The following is a 17,533-nucleotide window of genomic DNA, read 5'->3' on the forward strand; positions in this document are numbered from 1 at the left end:
TCACGATTGTCACACCCCTCGCTTTTTGTTATTTTTCCGTCTGCAGTGCCCTCGGTTACCTGATCTCCTCCTGTTTGACTTGAATTCAGGATACTGTTTTTTTGTGCCGTTTCCTTGTTCCCTTCAATGTGCAACAGTTCACTGGGTTGTCATTTTACTACAGCCTTACTGGCTTTTTTCCAGCTTTGGTTAGGTTCACATCGACTGTAGCTGTGTGTCCTTAACCTATTGGAGAACCATCACACATCTGTGCTGGGAGAGTGGTGCCTAAGAATGTGGCATATTAGCTGCCTTTATTTAGTTTTAACTTGTGCATTCTCATGAGTATGGGTCGAATCACTTTCTGGAAAGCGGGGCAGATTGTCATCAGAACCTTTTAGCAAACACCTGCAAATCCTGACATAATTGATAAACAAAGTGATCACACTCTAAAACATTATTCTTCATTAAATGCTAATGCTTTATCATTTAATCAAAGGACTAATGGGGAGAATCCCATGCTGCCATCTCATATGGGTCAAAGTATTGAAAAGGTACAAAAGGCACAAAAGAGGATCTTCAAAGAATTCTAAAATCTTGAAAATGCATGCAGGATGGTTAATTCATAATACTGCCTGATGGTGTTTGGAAAGGTTTTCAGTGTTGTTTTTTATGACCCTTTATCTTTGGTCTTCCAAGAATTTTAAATTGCATTTAAAATTATCAAGAATGATGGCTGTATTGCACTGCATCCCAAGCCAGAGCCCAATAAATTCTAGTGATATTGCATTGGTATGTTTTTCAAAGACCGGTATTATAATCAGGGATGTTACTTGGGCAGGTATTATCTTTGTTGCTATTAATGCCTGCTAATTGAATTCCGGTCCAAGGACACTATCTGATCAACAACAATAGATATACTAACATTTTGTTGGAGTCAGACAAATTTGATTCAGTGAAATCTTCAAAACTGAAACAAGTGTTTAAGGTCAAATCTGCTGATCCGCTCTCCTAATGTCTAGTATAGGACTGTGTCTTGTCCCAGAAAGTGGTCATTATATATGTTTTACAACTAGTATCGGAATGAGATATGTGAAGCCCACTAATGTGGCACCAAAAATAATTATAGCACCTTAGCTGATGATCTTCCCTGAGCGTGGTTTTGTTTGGTTACCCAGTTTGCATCTTCCATGGCCTTAGTGATGTCCCTGATGTGGCGGGTAGCAGCAGAATTATGAGAAACAAAGGAACATCACAGATTTGTTTACCTTAACTTGGAAATTGTCCAGGTGAGTTTCCATGACAGAATAAGGAATTACAGGGGGAATCAAGTCCAGAGCTACCAATTTCCACAGTTTGCAGGATTACCTCAGGGATTAAACCCCCCTCTTCCCAGTTGTCCAATTACCCCAGGTATCAGTAGCTAACTGGGGGCAGACATAACGTGTCCACATCCAAGGACCTCTTAATGAGTGAAGTGAAATTGTGTATATTTTACCAATAATTGTTCTCCAGTAACGTGGGGAAAAACAGGTGACTGAAATATGCCTCATAAAAGCTAATATAATTTATTTACAAAAAATCTGGTTCCCAATTTCTTATATTTTAAATTATATCATTATTACATTTACTATTAACCAGCAATATATGTTGAACATTGACAGGTAGCTTGACAATGTTGCTAAGGCATGCTTATTTAAAACTGCCTTCTGCAGGTGTTGTTGTTTAGTATTTTTGTACCTCCAGGCTTTGAGCAAGATAAACCACATAATTAAATTATGAGGGATTTGAAGTTGTTTATATAAAATAGCTATATGTTTGAGATTTCTAAAACAGGATTTCTACTCAGACACTTGCGAATGTTGGGGATCTTGAACAGGCAGAATACTGGCAAATACATTAAGCAATTCTAGTAAAAATAATATGTAACACGTGAGGTGGCATATTGTTAATAGACTGGAAAAACAAATTATGTTTTTCTTTTTTGAATTGACAAGATCATTGGAAATATACCAAGGAGACCTATTAGGTTTGGTAGTAATTGTTATAAAATGTTAGAATATATATTTGTAAGCATATATTTATAGTCCTGTTTGCCTAGAGCTGTAAAGCAAGGTAGGTTTCGATAATGGTCCCTGTCGTCAATTATACAAGTTTAATTTTCAAATCAGAAAGAAGAAAGTTGGATAAAGGAGACTGTGGATCTGAAACTTATAAAAACAATTCCTGTCAGATGAAATTCAAAACAAAATTTCAGTAAGGGCAATTTTTGATGCAGCAATATACAGCATACATTTAATTTCTGACGAGAAAATTGGTGTTCTAATTTTACGAGGGGGAGAGCATTAACCTGACCCCTTCTTTGACTAGTCTTCAAATACCTTATGATGAAGAATTATTACAGATAAAGAAATGTAATTTATTAGACTACAAAATATTTACAAAAGAGGCCACCAGAAATCTACATAGTGACTATGTACAATACATAAACAATAAATGGCTTGTAATACAAATGTAAAGAAATATAGGCAATGCACTAGTCTGAATTAGGTAACACTTCATAAAAAAAACAAGGTTTTGGGGAAATCCGTTGGTAGAGCCACTCATAATAAGTGTTCAAAGAAGCCAGATTTACTTTGTTACAGCAGACTCGATTAATCATGGTTTTATTCTGCATGATGTTCAGGGAAATTAGCTTTTGTTGGCTAACAATCTAATTTTGGGAGGCAAATGCTCAAGAGCACAAGTAAAGCATGGAGCACAGTCTTCATCCACTTTCCACTATTTAAAGCCCCTGCCCAAGCCTGTTAGACATAAGACGTGCCTTACTTAGACCAACATTGAACCAAAAGGGCATCAGGATCTGCAGGCAGGCAGTAAAATTATGTTTTAATCCAGAGGAGATCCAACTAAACTGCCGATTCACAAAGTATTTTGATAAAGTGGCAGAAAGACTTGAGCATAAGTCAATCAATCAATCCGTGACATTTATAGAGCGCGCTACTCACCCGTGAGGGTCTCAAGGCGCTGAAGGGGGGGGGGGGGAGGGGCTGCTACTGCTCGAATAGCCAGGTCTTGAGGTGTTTCCTGAAGGTGAGATGGTCCTGGGTCAGTCGTAGGTGTGCTGGGAGGGAGTTCCATGTCTTGGCTGCCAGGTAGGAGAACGATCTTCCTCCGGTGGTGGTTCTGCGGATCCGTGGGACGGTGGCGAGGGCGAGGCTGGTGGAGCGGAGCTGGCGGTGGGGGTGTAGAACGAGAGGCGGTTGTTGAGGTATTCGGGGCCCATGTTGTGGAGCGCTTTGTGTGTGTGGGTGAGCAGCCTGAACGTGATCCTCTAGTTGACGGGGAGCCAGTGCAGGTTTCTCAGGTGGGCGGATACGTGGCTGTGGCGAGGGATGTCAAGGATGAGTCATGCGGAGGCGTTCTGTATGCGCTGCAGACATTTCTGAAGTTTGGCTGTGGTTCCTGCGTATAGGGTGTTCCCATAGTCCATTCGGCTGGTGACGAGGGCCTGGGTAACCATCTATCTGGTTTTGGTGGGGATCCACCGGAAGATCTTTCGGAGCATGCGCAGGGTGTTGAAACATGAAGACGAGACTGCGTTGACTTGCTTGGTTATCGTGAGGGAGGAGTCCAGGATGAATCCCAGGTTGCGTGCGTGGTCCATGGGTGTCGGTGCAGTGCCCAGCGCCGTGGGCCACCAGGAGTCGTCCCAGGCGGATGGGGATTGTCCGAGGATGAGGACCTCTGTCTTGTCCGACTTGAGCTTCAGATGGCTGTGCTTCATCCATTCTGCGACATCTTTCATTCCGTCCTGGAGGTTGGTTTTGGCGGTGGATAGGTCTTTGGTGAGGGAGAGTATCAGTTGGGTGTCGTCGGTGTAGGAGATGATGTTGATGTTGTTTTTTCGTGCGATGGTGGCGAGGGGGCTCATGTAGATATTGAAGAGGGTTGGGCTGAGTGAGGAGCCTTGGGGTACGCCCCAGATGATCTTGGTGGCCGCGGAGCGGAAGGGAGGGAGGCGAACTCTCTGGGTTCTGTCGGAGAGGAACGATGTGATCCAGTCCAGGGCCTTTCCTTGGATCCCAGTGTTGTAGAGGCGGGTTATTAGGGTGCGGTGGCAGACGGTATCAAAGGCTGCCGAGAGGTCCAGGAGGATGAGAGCGGCTGTCTCTGTTGTCCTTCAGGGTCCTGATGTCATCGGTGGCTGCGATGAGGGCGGTCTCGGTGCTGTGGTTGGCTCGAAATCCGGACTGGGATGGGTCGAGCGAGTTGTTTGCTTCAAGGAATGCAGTCAGCTGTTTATTGACGGTCTTTTCGATGACTTTAGCCGGGAAGGGGAGAAGAGAGATGGGGCGGAAGTTCTTGAGGTCTTTGGGGTCCGCTGTGGGTTTCTTCAGAAGGGCGTTGATTTCTGCGTGTTTCCAGCTTTCAGGGAAGGTGGCTGACGTGAAGGAGCTGTTTATGACGTTCCGGAGGTGGGGTGCGATGATGGTGTCAGCTTTGTTGAAGATATGATGAGGGCATGGGTCGGAGGGGGAGCCAGAGTGGATGGTGTTCATGACGTGGGTGGTGTCTTCAGTGCTGATGGGGGTCCATGCGCTGAGGGTGGTGGTGGGGATCGTTGGTTTGGTGGCTGGAGGCGGAGTCTGGGGTCCGAAACTGTCGTGTATATCTGTGATCTTGCGGTGGAAGAGTGTGGTGAGGGAGTTGCAGAGGTCTTGCGACGGTGTGATGTCGTTGTTGCTGGCACTGGGGTTGGAGAGCTCTTTGACGATGCTGAAAAGTTCCTTGCTGTTGTGGGTGTTGTTGTCCAGCCGCTCTTTGAACGATGTCCTTTTGGTGGTGCGGATCATCTGGTGGTATTCGCGGGTGGCGCTTTTGAGGGCTGTCATGTTTTCTGATGTCTGTTTGTGGCGCCAAGCTTTTTAGAGGGTTCGGCATGATTTCTTTGCGTCTTTGAGGGCGTCTGTGAACCATGAGGTTTTTCTGTTGCCAGTCTTGCCTGGGGGTTTCTTCAGTGGAGCGAGGTCGTCAGCGCAGTTGGTGATCTACTGTGTGAGGTTGTGTGCTGCGTCGTTGGTGTCAGGGGTGTCGACAGGTGGGTTCTGGCTCAGCGATGTGGTCAGCTGGTCTGTGGTGACTTTGCTCCAGCATCCGCGGGGGATCTGTAGCGTGTGGTGGTGGGATGTAGTCTTCTTGAAGGTGAAGTGGATGCAGCTGTGGTCGGTCCAGTGTAGTCCGGTGGAGTGGCTGAAGGAGACGTGGTTGTTGGCGGAGAAGATGGGGTCGAGCGTGTGTCCACCAGTTGCTTGAGTCCGAGGTTGGCGAGCAGGGTGGTGGTGTTGTTGTCTTGTTTTTCTCCAGGTGGAAGTTCAGGTCCCCTAGGAGGATGTACTCTGGTGAGGCTAGGGCGTGCGGGCTGATGAAGTCGGCGATGGTTTCGCTGAATTGTGTCCGTGGGCCCGGGGGTCTGTAGATGAGCGTTCCTCTGAGGGTGGTCTGGGGGTCGGTGTGGATCTGGAAGTGTAGGTGTTCGGCGGCGGTGCGAGTGTCTTCGGCGTTGGTTGTGACGCTGATGGTGTTCCTGTAGATGATGGCGATTCCTCCTCCAGTTTTCTTGACGCAGTCCTTCCGGGTGATTTTGTAGCCGTCCGGGATGGCTATGGCGATGTCGGGGGCCGAGGAGGCGTTCATCCAGGTTTCCGTGAGGAAGGCGACGTCTGGTGCTGTTGTATCAAGGAGTTCCCAGAGTTCGACGGCGTGTTTGTGGACGGAGCGGGTGTTGAGGAGGATGCACTTGAGGTGGTTGTTATTGTTGCTGTGTTCGGTGGGCGGGGTGCAGGTTCGGAGGCAGGTGAATTTGCAGGCTTGGTAGGTGAAGGGTCCGTGGGTGCGCTTCGGTGTGGCTCGGTGGCAGGCGGCAGGTCGTCCGGTGTTGGGTGCGATGAGGGTGGCGGTGTCGTATCTCAGTCGGGTGCCCTGGCATCGGCTGGGGCCCGGGGTTCTGCCGCTGGGCGCGGTCCAGGAGCGGACGGGCGCAGACAGGCTTGCCTTTGGCACGCCTTCGGCGCCCAAGCGGCGCGTCCTCCATATGAGGGTCAGAGGGAGGGAGGAGCAGCTGGGAGGTGGGAGCGAGGCGGCCAATGGGAGACGAGGGGGCGGGGCCGCAGGGACGCAGCGGCGGGAAACAAACGGCGGGGGAACAGAAAAGAAAAGGGGGCACAATGGGGGAGAGCGGAAACAGGGGTACAGAAGGCAAAACGATCAGGGGTACAAATGGGAACACCAGACAGAGGGAAAAACAGGGGAAAAAGGCACAGAGGATAAAAACGGGCACAAGTAAGCAGAGGCAAAGACAAGGTAGCACAGTACTCAGCCGGTTAGCAGGCGGGCTGATGTGAGCGACAGTGGCAGCGGGACACGGTCACACAGGGGGCTATGTGGCGGTGAGGGGAGCGACCTGCCTGGTGACCGGGTCAAAGGTCGCTCTCTCTACCGCTGCACGGCCTCCATATGAGGGTCAGAGGGAGGGAGGAGCAGCTGGGAGGTGGAAGCGGGGCGGGCAATGGGAGACGAGGGGGCGGGGGTGCAGGGACGCAGCGGCGGGAAACAAACAGCGGGGGAACAGAAAAGAAAAGGAGGCACAATGGGGAAGAGCGGAAAAAGGGGTACAGAAGGCAAAACGATCAGGGGTACAAATGGGAACACCAGACAGAGGGAAAATACAGGGGAAAAAGGCACAGAGGACAAAAACGGGCACAAGTAAGCAGAGGCAAAGACAAGGTAGCACAGTACTCCGCCGGGTAGCAGGCGGGCTGATGCGAGCGACAGTGGCAGCGGGACACGGTCACACAGGGGGCTGCGTGGCGGTGAGGGGAGCGACCTGCCTGGTGACAGGGTCAAAGGTCGCCAAGTCACAAGCAATAGCAGAATAGAAGGCAGCTGGTCTACTCTTATTGAGCATTTTTTCAATCAACCTACATACCCCCTCTTACGTCCAATTCATGTTTGCACTTTTTTAAGCACAAACACTTTATTCACGCTCCTACACACGTTAAAAGGCTTGGACAGTCACTGGTAAGTATTGGCACCTTATCCATATTTATATTCACGTCAAAAGGGCTGAACAGTCAATAAAACAAAGACTCGACACGACCTTCATCAAAAGCATAACAGTTTGGAAGACTGTATTTTAAAGGTTAAAGTATAAATTGAGACACTGGTTTTTATCTTCTCTTTTTTTTAAGCACTTTTAATGCCTCGATGGTTTTGTCATTTTTGTTAGTTTTAATTAACTGTACAATAAATTATTACTATTAATATTTAAAGCATGCTTCTGATGGTAAAAATAATTCAACTCCTTGGAAAGTAATTCTGTTTAATTTAAAGTGCTCACTGTATGATAATGTTGATTTCCTCTTAATTCTTAGAGGCTTGACACCTCTAGAAATCTGTTTCCAGAATGCCTTTGAACATAATTGTAAGATTAGATTTATGAAATATCCTACTCCAGAAATAAGTTGCTGTAAAAGGGCAACTGCTATAACTTGCATGTATGAACATTTGACAATGCTGATCATCAAATCTTGGTCAGGAAGTTAAACTGCCTTGGAGTCCCTCAGTTCTTCCAAAAATGATCACAGGTCATACTAAAGCTTGGCTACATGTTCATGTTAAAGGAAACAATGTATTGCCTAGCTAAAAAAAACAGAAAAGATCTCAAAGCAAGGATGTGTGTTAGCTCCACTTTTATTTTCTTTGTAACTTGGGTCCTTCCACAGCTACCTTGGTCAGGCCTTTACTTTTACACCTCAGAAGGGATCCACTAGTCATTTATTGTTTGATACTTGCTGATGATTTTATGTTTCTTGACAACCACCGTCTGGACATTACATTTATTAAAGATATTTTCAGATAAAATCGCCCAATTACCAAAACAGATAAAACCAAAGTGATGTAATATTTTGTAAGGATGAATACCAAATATAAAGGAAAAAAAACTACAAAAAGTGTATACAAATCTAAAATTGTCCTCACTTTGTTATATGAATTTTGGTAAAGTTGAAGGGAAGGTGTGAAAGAAATTATTCTCTTAAGATAGTTGATTAGAATATGGTGGAGTGTTTGAGCCTTTATAAACTGGCGGTTCACCTGCCCTACCAACATTGTGTTCGCCCACCTTAGGTGGGTGAAGTGGCATGTTTCTGGCAGCTCCACATTCTGAAAACCTTGAGATGGATGCACGTCTGCCAAATGTCTTTCAGGTCACAAGCCTTCAATGGAAATTGAAGTCCTGGATAGGGGAGTCAAAGGAAGAGAAGTCTAGGAAGAGTCGCCCTGCTCTTCTTAGCCCAAGGCGTTCGTCACAATACAGCAAACCATGATGCAAAGACATCCCAAATTATTTCGACTCTCCTAATGTGTTTACAAGGGATGCGTACATTATGTCAGGCTCTGTATAAAGCAGCCAACATTTTCTGCTTATGGATGGGATGGGGTCTCGAATGACTGGACTAAAAACATTGACACTCTATTGTGAAGCTTACCTTTTCCCTGTTTGTCTGTTGTAGGTTCTTCTTGGATCGTCCTCACTGCAGACAATGATGGGTATATCCCGTTAACCTTCAGAAGTGCACAGGAAATTATCATCCGGGACGCAAGCGCCAGTACAAGAGTTTATGACAGCTGTTCTTCTAATGTATCGGAGGCTGCCAGCTCCACTGAGTCAACCAACAGTGCAGCACAGGAAGCCAATAGTGAATAGCAAAAATTTGCATCTCTACCTTTGATAATAGCAGATGTGAACTGTAACATAATATGGTGAAACTTTGGACACAAGGAAGAACAATAGTATTATAAAAATGCATGAAAAATCTTGTAATCCTGTACATAGAATTTTTGTAAAAACCATCACAATTGTTTATAAAGAGCTGGTATGTTGTTGACCACCATGAATAATAAACACAAAATTCATACTTTTGTGTTTCAGTCGTCCTCCAAGAGAGCTCCAAGCGACCTTCCAATACTACTTCCTATCATTCAAAGAATGGAACAGAAATCTTTTAAAGCTCAAATCCCTAAATTCCATTGTTTTCAATGTGAGGGTGTTGCAGTAGCATATAATAAATATGTACTATTTTTATATATTTTTAAACACTAACTTATATTTGTACCTCCTTCATTCTTTGGGAAAATGTTGTGGTACCAATGGTTGGCCATGTGTAGTACTGGACATACTACAAAAGTGTAAGATATTACACAAGTATAAGTTTCTACGAAAGGGCTGCTTGGAATACCAAAAAGTAGAACAACGTACTCCAAAGTGGAAACTTACTCGAAAGTGTAAACTTACCCTAATGAAACGGTGCCTCAGTCTTTCATTGTGGTCTTTTTCATTCATGCATTTCTATAGATGTGCTCTTTTATTAAGGCAGGCAGAAAGGAATCTGAATATATCATACCAAGAAGTGTATAGTAATACTGATGAAGAATGAGTTCTATAATCAAATTATCGATTTTTCACCACAATTTCTTAAAGACAATGGCTAAAGGTCCAAGGTTTTACAAGCATATCGAGTTGTTTTGGTGTACCATTTGGCATTGTGAGACGTTTCTCAGGCCCATAAAGTTGTAGGAACCATCTATGAGTATGACAGGTGAAAAATGTGCATGTGCCCCATACTGACCAGGATACCGGGTACTTGGACTCTAATGGGAAGGTGGTCTCCAAAGACTCTTTGTCACAATGTGGTTGCTTGGTCCGGGTCAATGCAGGTGGTGTGAAGATTGAGATTATATACACTGTAAAACATAACTATTACATTTGCAATAAAGATGTAACTTCCAGTCAGAGTTGTTACTTGGTTAAATCAATAATAGTTGAAAATATGTGGTAAGTAGCAAAGAGTAAAGCAAAACAATAAAAAGAAGGTATAAACAATCAATACAGAACATCATCACTAGTTATCCAAATTATATTCCCAGGTTACTGTTTTCTATTGTTACAACAATCACAATAACCTTGCTGATAATCAGCAGATGCTTACGAATTAGAAGGTTTACTATCCTCTGTCATATGAAACAAGGACCAATGTTATCCTATGGGAGTGGGTCCTAAAAAATGATCATCCCGCCAAAAAGTAGGATTCTCGCTGTGCTATTCATGAACCCTTCAGTGATCGTTAAACAGTGTTAATCCCCAAAAACTCAGAAGCTTCCATTGGTTTCCCCATCAAGCTGCAGCCATGCTTGTGCAGAAGCCTAGAATAGCCTAAAATAGGACACTTGTGTAGTACACTAGTGAACTCTGCCCTGTCAGGGCTTGCAACCCTTTAGCTACTACTGACAATCAGGGAAGTCTTTCACGGCAGACATTGGATTTCCACGGACGTACTCCCTGGTGGGATGGGTAGGTCTGAAGTCTTCCCGGCAGATCCAGCCGTAGCAGGGTGCTGCTGAATCTGCGCCCTGTTGCTGCTGTGTCTTGAGGAGAGTCTGTTAACTCCATGCTACTGTTCCCAGGCCTGATTAGCCCAGAAGGCCACAATCAAGGGAGGAGACATGTTGTGACCCCAGATCTGCTGCATTGTATCTGCCTCCAAAGTCCCCACTAAAAAGAGGCTCCTATGAAAACGGAAGGAGCTCGACGAGTGCATAAGTATCGTGAGGCTTCGGGAACACAAAAATGGCCCCTGGGTCTAGATATCAAAGAGTGCTGGAATGTCCCTTTTTTCAGGACCACCACAGTTCTATGACAGGTTGAATCTCCCCCTGTCATACACTCACTTTTTTAATCCTGACCTCTAGATGCCCCATTAAAAATTGTCTGGCGTACCATAGTTAGTTTTAGCTCATTTACACTCTCTTTTCTCCTTTTACCCCTTCTCGCCACCCTGCTCAGGTTTTAGGATACCTCTTTTTCTTACAAAAAAAACCATCCCTGAGCTCCTCCCTCTCAGTAAGGTGGTTGTAGCTCGCACTGCGACTAGGTTCATAGTGCGAGGAGGTTACCCGATGATGAAGCATGCCACCCACGGGTTGGTGAGGGAAACCATCCTGAAAAAGGGACATTCCAGATCTCTTTTTGATATCTAGTCCCAGGGGGCATGTTTGTGCTTTCTAGTTGTCTTGGAGGGCAGTCACACACTGCTGGTCTCTAAACCTCCTCAGGACCTATTTTTGTGTATTGATTGTGAGGCTTTGACTTGAGAAGTCATGAAGACTTTAGACTTTCTGCCCAAAGTAAAGCAGTGGAAAGAATGACTGCCTCAGTTGTGCTTCTAAGCCCCATACAGGAAACAGGAGTGACCTGCACCTGTGCCTAGTTCATACCTCGACTACCAGATACACAGGACTGAAGCCCCTAGGAATGCCTGTGTGGGGAGAGGACACTGGACAGGGAGGAGCAGCGCCCCCTGGAGAACCTACAGAGAAATACAGACCCTGTATTCAGTGTCCATAATTGAGCTGTGCGATATTTAGTGTTGTGCATGAATAAAGGGCTTGCTATTGCTCATAGAGGAGCACTGGGCTGACAGTGAGTTTTATTGATAGGACGTGTGTTTGCCAGTAAAAAATAATAAGGTTTGCATGTGCACATAAACCATAAACTCACAAAAGAAAATAGACACTTAATATAAGCAGGATAGGGTAATTTGGATGTGTAATGTATGCGTGGCTTGCACACATCAGGCAAATGAAAAGTTCTGGCTCTGAGTGGAAAATTGCCTTTCACTCGGGAGTGTCAGAGGAGTGGGAAAAGAGTTACAGAGCAAACGTGGCTAAAAGCAAAAATCAGTAAGTCTCAGACGCCTTCAAACATTTAAGGAAACAATTCCTGAACGTGTCTAAGCATCTAAATTCACCAACATGGAGCAAGCACCAGCTATTCATAAAGTATACATATAGGCACCAATCAGTGCAGTTCTTTCAAAAGGTGTGCAGAAATGTCAGTCGTGTATATTAAAAGAGAAGTTTTTTTCCTGGAAAGTATTGAAAAATAAATGTTCAAAATGCCCCAAAATACCAAAGCTTATGTATATGCACTGGCTTGTTTGTATTCAGTACACACAAGTGTGCAAGAACATGGGTGCATGTTAACGTCATACATAATACATATGTAAATGCGGTGAGTGGTAAGTGGGGTTTATTGCCATCATTGAGTACGAGGAGGGACTTATGAGAGGCGGAGCTTGGAGGGGGTCACGAAGCCCCTCTGCTCCCAAAACAATGATATAATAAATGTATTCATGTTGGCGAATCTGCATATATAGTTTATGCAATGCCAATGAAAATCAACGCGACCCAGTGAAACAAGGTCTTGATACACTAAGCTAATACATTTACACTTTTATTACCACAGTGCATAGGTCGGGCTCCATGTTATTACCACCACAGTATAATTTAACTGTATGAGGAAATATCGCGTGATGTCTCACTGATTCTGATTCAGGAACCACTTCACACAAGAAAACAAAACAGCCCTTTTTTGCAAGGCCGAGGTATTGTGGTTCCCTCTTTCTACACAGATTTAACCCTTGTGAGCTGGTTATGAGTAATTACACTATGTACAACTGCATATATACTATATATCAACACATATGTTTGTACACCTGGGCAGCGAGACACTAGATGCGATTATCCAACTATTTATAAACCACACACAGGTACGTGGATGATTTACTTTTTGCTTAATTCACACATATATTCCCATATCATTGTGGATCCCCCCCTCCCCCCCTCACCTCCAGGTGACCAGTACATTGCCATTAACTATACGAGGTGTGTAGCTGACTAGATGGGGAAGGCAATTAGCATACAATCTGCACCTGACACATTGGATGGTCCCAACATTACCGTTAGACAAGTTAAATGCATTTCCAATGTACTCATATGTAAATTACATTAATTTGGTAGCAAACCTGCTGACTGCTTCTAGTTCTATTACAAAACCGAAAAACGATGAATAAAATATTTACAGGTAAAAGCCGACAATGTTTCCCCCCCTTCATAGGCAGTGAGCGTCCTGGCCGTGATCTGCTGCCCTGGGTGTACTGCTGGCTTACTATAGGATAGTTTTATTCCAGGCTCTCTTGGGAATGCATTAGCTCTTTACAAATGGCCGCCACTAAGGGAGATTAGCGCGTGTAAATCACAGCTTACTAATGGAGGGAGCAGACACTGTAAAAATCACTGCAGCCCAAAATAGCCGTTTTACGCCAGGCTAAGGCAGGCATAATCCAATTACCATCCTGTTAGCATCATATCAGTTTGCGCCGGCTTTCTCTGCACGCTTGGGCCTTGCATGGTGTCTGCCCTGGACCCTGGCAGGGTGTTGTGCAGCTGTAGTGCTGGACACTGATGGGTGGTAATTGGTGCATGTTTTCAGCGTTGACAGCAATAAGGTAAATGTTTGCGAGGTTTGCGGGCCTTTTCTGCCATTAAATACTCTGTTTTACTTTTATTTTCCAACACAATGTCAGATTAATTAAAAAAAAAGGAAAATAATAAGGTAGTAATAATTACATACAGCAAAAGGAAAAATGAATTACTCTCAGTCCTGCCTGGATCAATTGGAAATATGTCTATTAGGTGAGGGTGGTGTGTGTATCTGAGAAAGAGAGAAGGAAGTGCTGGAAATGGAAACAGTTTACCCCGGAAGCACACACACTGAGGCGAGGTTATTGCAGAAGCAAGGTGGGGGCAGAGCCTTCCTTTGTTAAGATAGCACCCTGGGCGGACAGAAATGTGGCAGCCTTGCTGATGGTAGTGAATTAAATGAAGAAGGAGGAGGCCCTTTGTGTTCACTGGTCAGTCCCTGGCTGAGCAGGGACTGGCCCCTGAACACAAACGACTCCGGACCTCCCTCAGCTCACCTGAATCACCGACAGCTTAGCTGCCTCACGCTGATGATGGTTTTGTTGGCGTGTGTCTGCAGGGGTGAGACGGTGAAGGGAGGGCAAGGAATGGGGCAATGGGGTGTTAAAACCATTGCCCGCGGTATGAGAATGAAGGATTGAAAGCACTTACTGGCAAATCAGACAGAAACGAGCACGCAGGGACACGGGCAAGGCTGGAGCAAGACGACAGGGGCGCTGCTGTTGGCATTACCTTAATGCACACAGCTCTGTGAGCCTCTCAAAATATTGGCGGCCTGGGCCTAGTTCGCCAATGCTATAGGCCGGCCCTGGGTGGGGGGAGGGAGGCAAGTCACGAATGGCATGGCAATCACAGACGGGCACATGTATCAAACTGAGAAATAGCGATTCCTAAATAGCGAAAATTAAAGAATCGCTATTTAGAAATCGCTATTTCCAATGCATGACCATTTTAGCGATTAATTACCGAATCGCTAAAATTCGCACTCGCAAATAGCGAGAACGCATCTGCGATGCGCAAACAGAGAAATACCTAACTGCGTTCTCGCTAATAGCGAAATCGCAAATAGCGCGTCGCTCTTGATGCATGGTGATGACATCACAACCAGGAAGTCATCCAGCCCATGCATCATTCTGTGCTCAGAGAGAGTGAGAGGAGGAGGCTGAGTGCAGGAGCAGAGCAGGACAACCAACTTCTTCGCTTGCAGACCTGTCTATTGCGAAAACATGGATCCATCAGCATCAGGGGGGGAGTGCATCAACCAGGAAACGTAAGCTGATATTCAGTGAGAGAGAAATTGAAAATCTCATTGAGGAGGTAGTTAGGAGCCATGACAAGCTATTTGGAAAACTGTCTCTCAAGGTACCAGAGGCAGAGAAAAGGAAAATCTGGCTCAGGATCCAGAATAAAGTGAATGCAGTGGGGGTCACCCACCGCACAATAGACGACCGGAAAAAACGGTGGTATGACCTGCGCAAGCCGTGCCAAGGAGAGGATTGCCGACAGGCTGAAGGAGACCAAGAAGATTGGAGGGGGACCAGCAACACTGCCTGGGAATACACCCATGGAGGACCTGGTCGAGTCCACACTCCAGCATGAAGCTGTGGTGGGCGTGACCCAGTTGGATACATCCGGAGCGGCCACTACATCACAAGGAAAGATGCATGCAAGTGTCCATTCCAAGAAACATATTAAATTGTGCACATCACCTCAGTCAGCTCAAGTGTACAGAAACAAACTCCAGTCCACATTTTCCTCCCACACCCAAATTCATTATGGGAGGTTAGGCAGGTTGGTAGACAAACACACTATAAGAAGGTAAAACACGTGAACACTGTGTGACAGTCACTGATTTAATTAGACCCAAAGTATGCTTAATGTGACACGACATTACCCGTAAAACAATTTAACATTGCACTGTTTAACATCACAGATGCAGCAGAACGAGAGTCTGAGGCCAGTGACTACGGAGACACACAGGAGACTCTGGCTGACTTTGAAAGACCTGTGGTCCCACAAATCACAGCCCGTGCCCCCCCTGTACGCAGGGCCACAGTTGCACCACTGCAGACCATGGAAACTGAGGATGAGCCTGAACCAGCTCCAGAAACAAGCCAGCCTCGAGGTACCCCCACAACGACACCCCAAGCACAGGTCCGGCACAGCACAATCCAAAGCCGGATGTGCAGATCAAGGTCACGCTTCACACCGCAGGAGGACCAATGTACAAATGTCTGGGGTGGGCTGGAGGGCCAGATGCTCACGGTGCAGCGCCTGCAGGCAAAACATATGAGGTCAATGCAGGCACAACTCAGCAAGATGGCAAGTAACATTGCAGTCATGAGTGATTGCATGCGAGAACTCACAACAGCTGTGGTAGAAGGCAACAGGCTGTCAAATGCGGCCATGCAGGAGCTGACCAGGGTGATGCAGGAGGGCTAGGTGACAGAGAGAAGAAGGCATCGCCAGTTAATGCAGCGCTTACAAGGCTATACTAAATCGAACAATCGCCTGAGCACCAACACTGCACTGCTGTCCCGTAGGTCCGTGGCCATGCAGATAGAGATGAGCCATTGTTGTGGGGATGCGGCCAAGGCACTGGGCCAGGTAACCAATGCCGTGAAACAAATCCAGGCTGCCACTGCTGGGAGTAGCAATGTGACGGGGGAAGAGGGGAGTGAGGAGGCCTCTAGCCTCAGTAGCCTATCAGTGCCTGTCCTGACATGCAGGAGGCGCACCACTCGGAGCACAACTCCCTCTGGAGCCTCCATGAGGGATGGTGATGATGCCGGCGAAAGGTGCGTGGTAGGAAGAGATAAACAGGCATGTCCAGAGCAAATCAACCATGGTGAGGTAACCATTGACACTACCATTACTAGTGACTGATATTCAAGTCCTATAATAATGTCATTGTATTTTTTTTGCTGCATGCAATCCCTGTGCTACTTGGCACCTGGTATGTGTGCTTTAACACAACAACCTGGTTTAATGTTGGTAAATACAGTACAGGACAAACATGCTGTGTCGTGTCTCATCATTACTCACCTCAAAAATAATGTTCTGTAATTTCTGCACGTCTCCTTCGCCCTTCTGCTGAGCTTGACCCATGTGCTGGTCGTAGTTGTGGCCCCTGCTGGTTGTCCTCCTCAGGACCACTGTCGGCCAGTTCAATGGGTATGCCTCTCCAGGTAGCAATATTGTGCAACATGGCACATGCAGTCACCATTCTGCAGCAGGTCTCGGGTTGTACTGCAACGCTTCACCAGTCTTGTGGAGGCAGCGAAAGCGACTTTTCATCAGCCCAAAGGTGCATTCGATGACATTTCGTGTGGCGATGTGCGCTGCATTGTCCCTCTGCTCATTTGGGATGGCTGGGTTGAGGAATGGTGTCAATATGTAGGTTCGCACATTATATGCGCTGTCACCTACAGGGTAGTGAACAAAGGGTTAGTGACAGTTATGCATTGCCATTTGGCCATTTTGTGAGAGGAATCATTATATATGTTTACCAAGCAGATGTCCTTCGTCAAAATCGCTCCTGAACAGACAGGTGTGTATGCCACTGTGTCGAAATAGGTAGGAGTCATGTGTGCTTCAAGGGTATTGAGTCACAGTGTCTGTTATGATATGGTTAGCAATTCAGACTACTTGTACATTGATGGAATGATAGGATTTACGGATCCTAAAAATGTATTCATTCACTGCTGGTGGACAAATGGCAACATGCGTACAATCTCAGCAACCTATTACATGTGGAAATTGGGCTACATGGTAGAAGTCCAGTTTGGCCTTATTCAATTCCTTTGGGGTTGTGGGGAAGGTAACATGGTTGTGAATCCTTGTCATCATGGCGTTCAGGAAAGAATTGAAGATACGTGAAAGGAAACTTTGTGACACCCCTCCAGCAACATCTACTACCCCCTGGAAACTGCCGGACGCAAGAAGGTGTAGGCAACATAGGGCCTGCACATGAGTGTGGATGGTATGGGTCCTACGAGTGTGGCTGTACATTAGGGGTTCCAATTCTGCAATTAGGTCAATGATCATGTCCCCATTCAGCCTGTACTTGTCGTAGATTTCTTCATCTGTTTGTCCCAACAATGTGATGCGCACTCTGAGAATGCGCTCCTGTATTCTCCTTCTTCGTTGGGCTGCTGCATGGAGCCTCATCCTC

The 17,533-nt window shown here is 46.0% G+C and overlaps 1 protein-coding gene across 1 annotated transcript in view; it reads left to right on the top strand.

Moving 5' to 3' along the window:
* The window catches only part of LOC146816707 (WD repeat and coiled-coil-containing protein-like), a 96,228-nt gene extending 87,086 nt beyond the window's left edge, over positions 1-9,142 (top strand). The window contains exon 3 of the mRNA XM_085610598.1: positions 8,553-9,142. Within this exon, the coding sequence (XP_085466724.1) occupies positions 8,553-8,746 (194 nt within the window). The 3' untranslated portion in view covers positions 8,747-9,142. The remainder of the gene's footprint in view (positions 1-8,552) is intronic.
* Positions 9,143-17,533: the final 8,391 nt, after the last annotated feature.

This window comes from Triturus cristatus, chromosome 6 (assembly GCF_964204655.1).
Source record: "Triturus cristatus chromosome 6, aTriCri1.1, whole genome shotgun sequence".
Classification (NCBI taxonomy): Eukaryota; Metazoa; Chordata; class Amphibia; order Caudata; family Salamandridae; genus Triturus; species Triturus cristatus.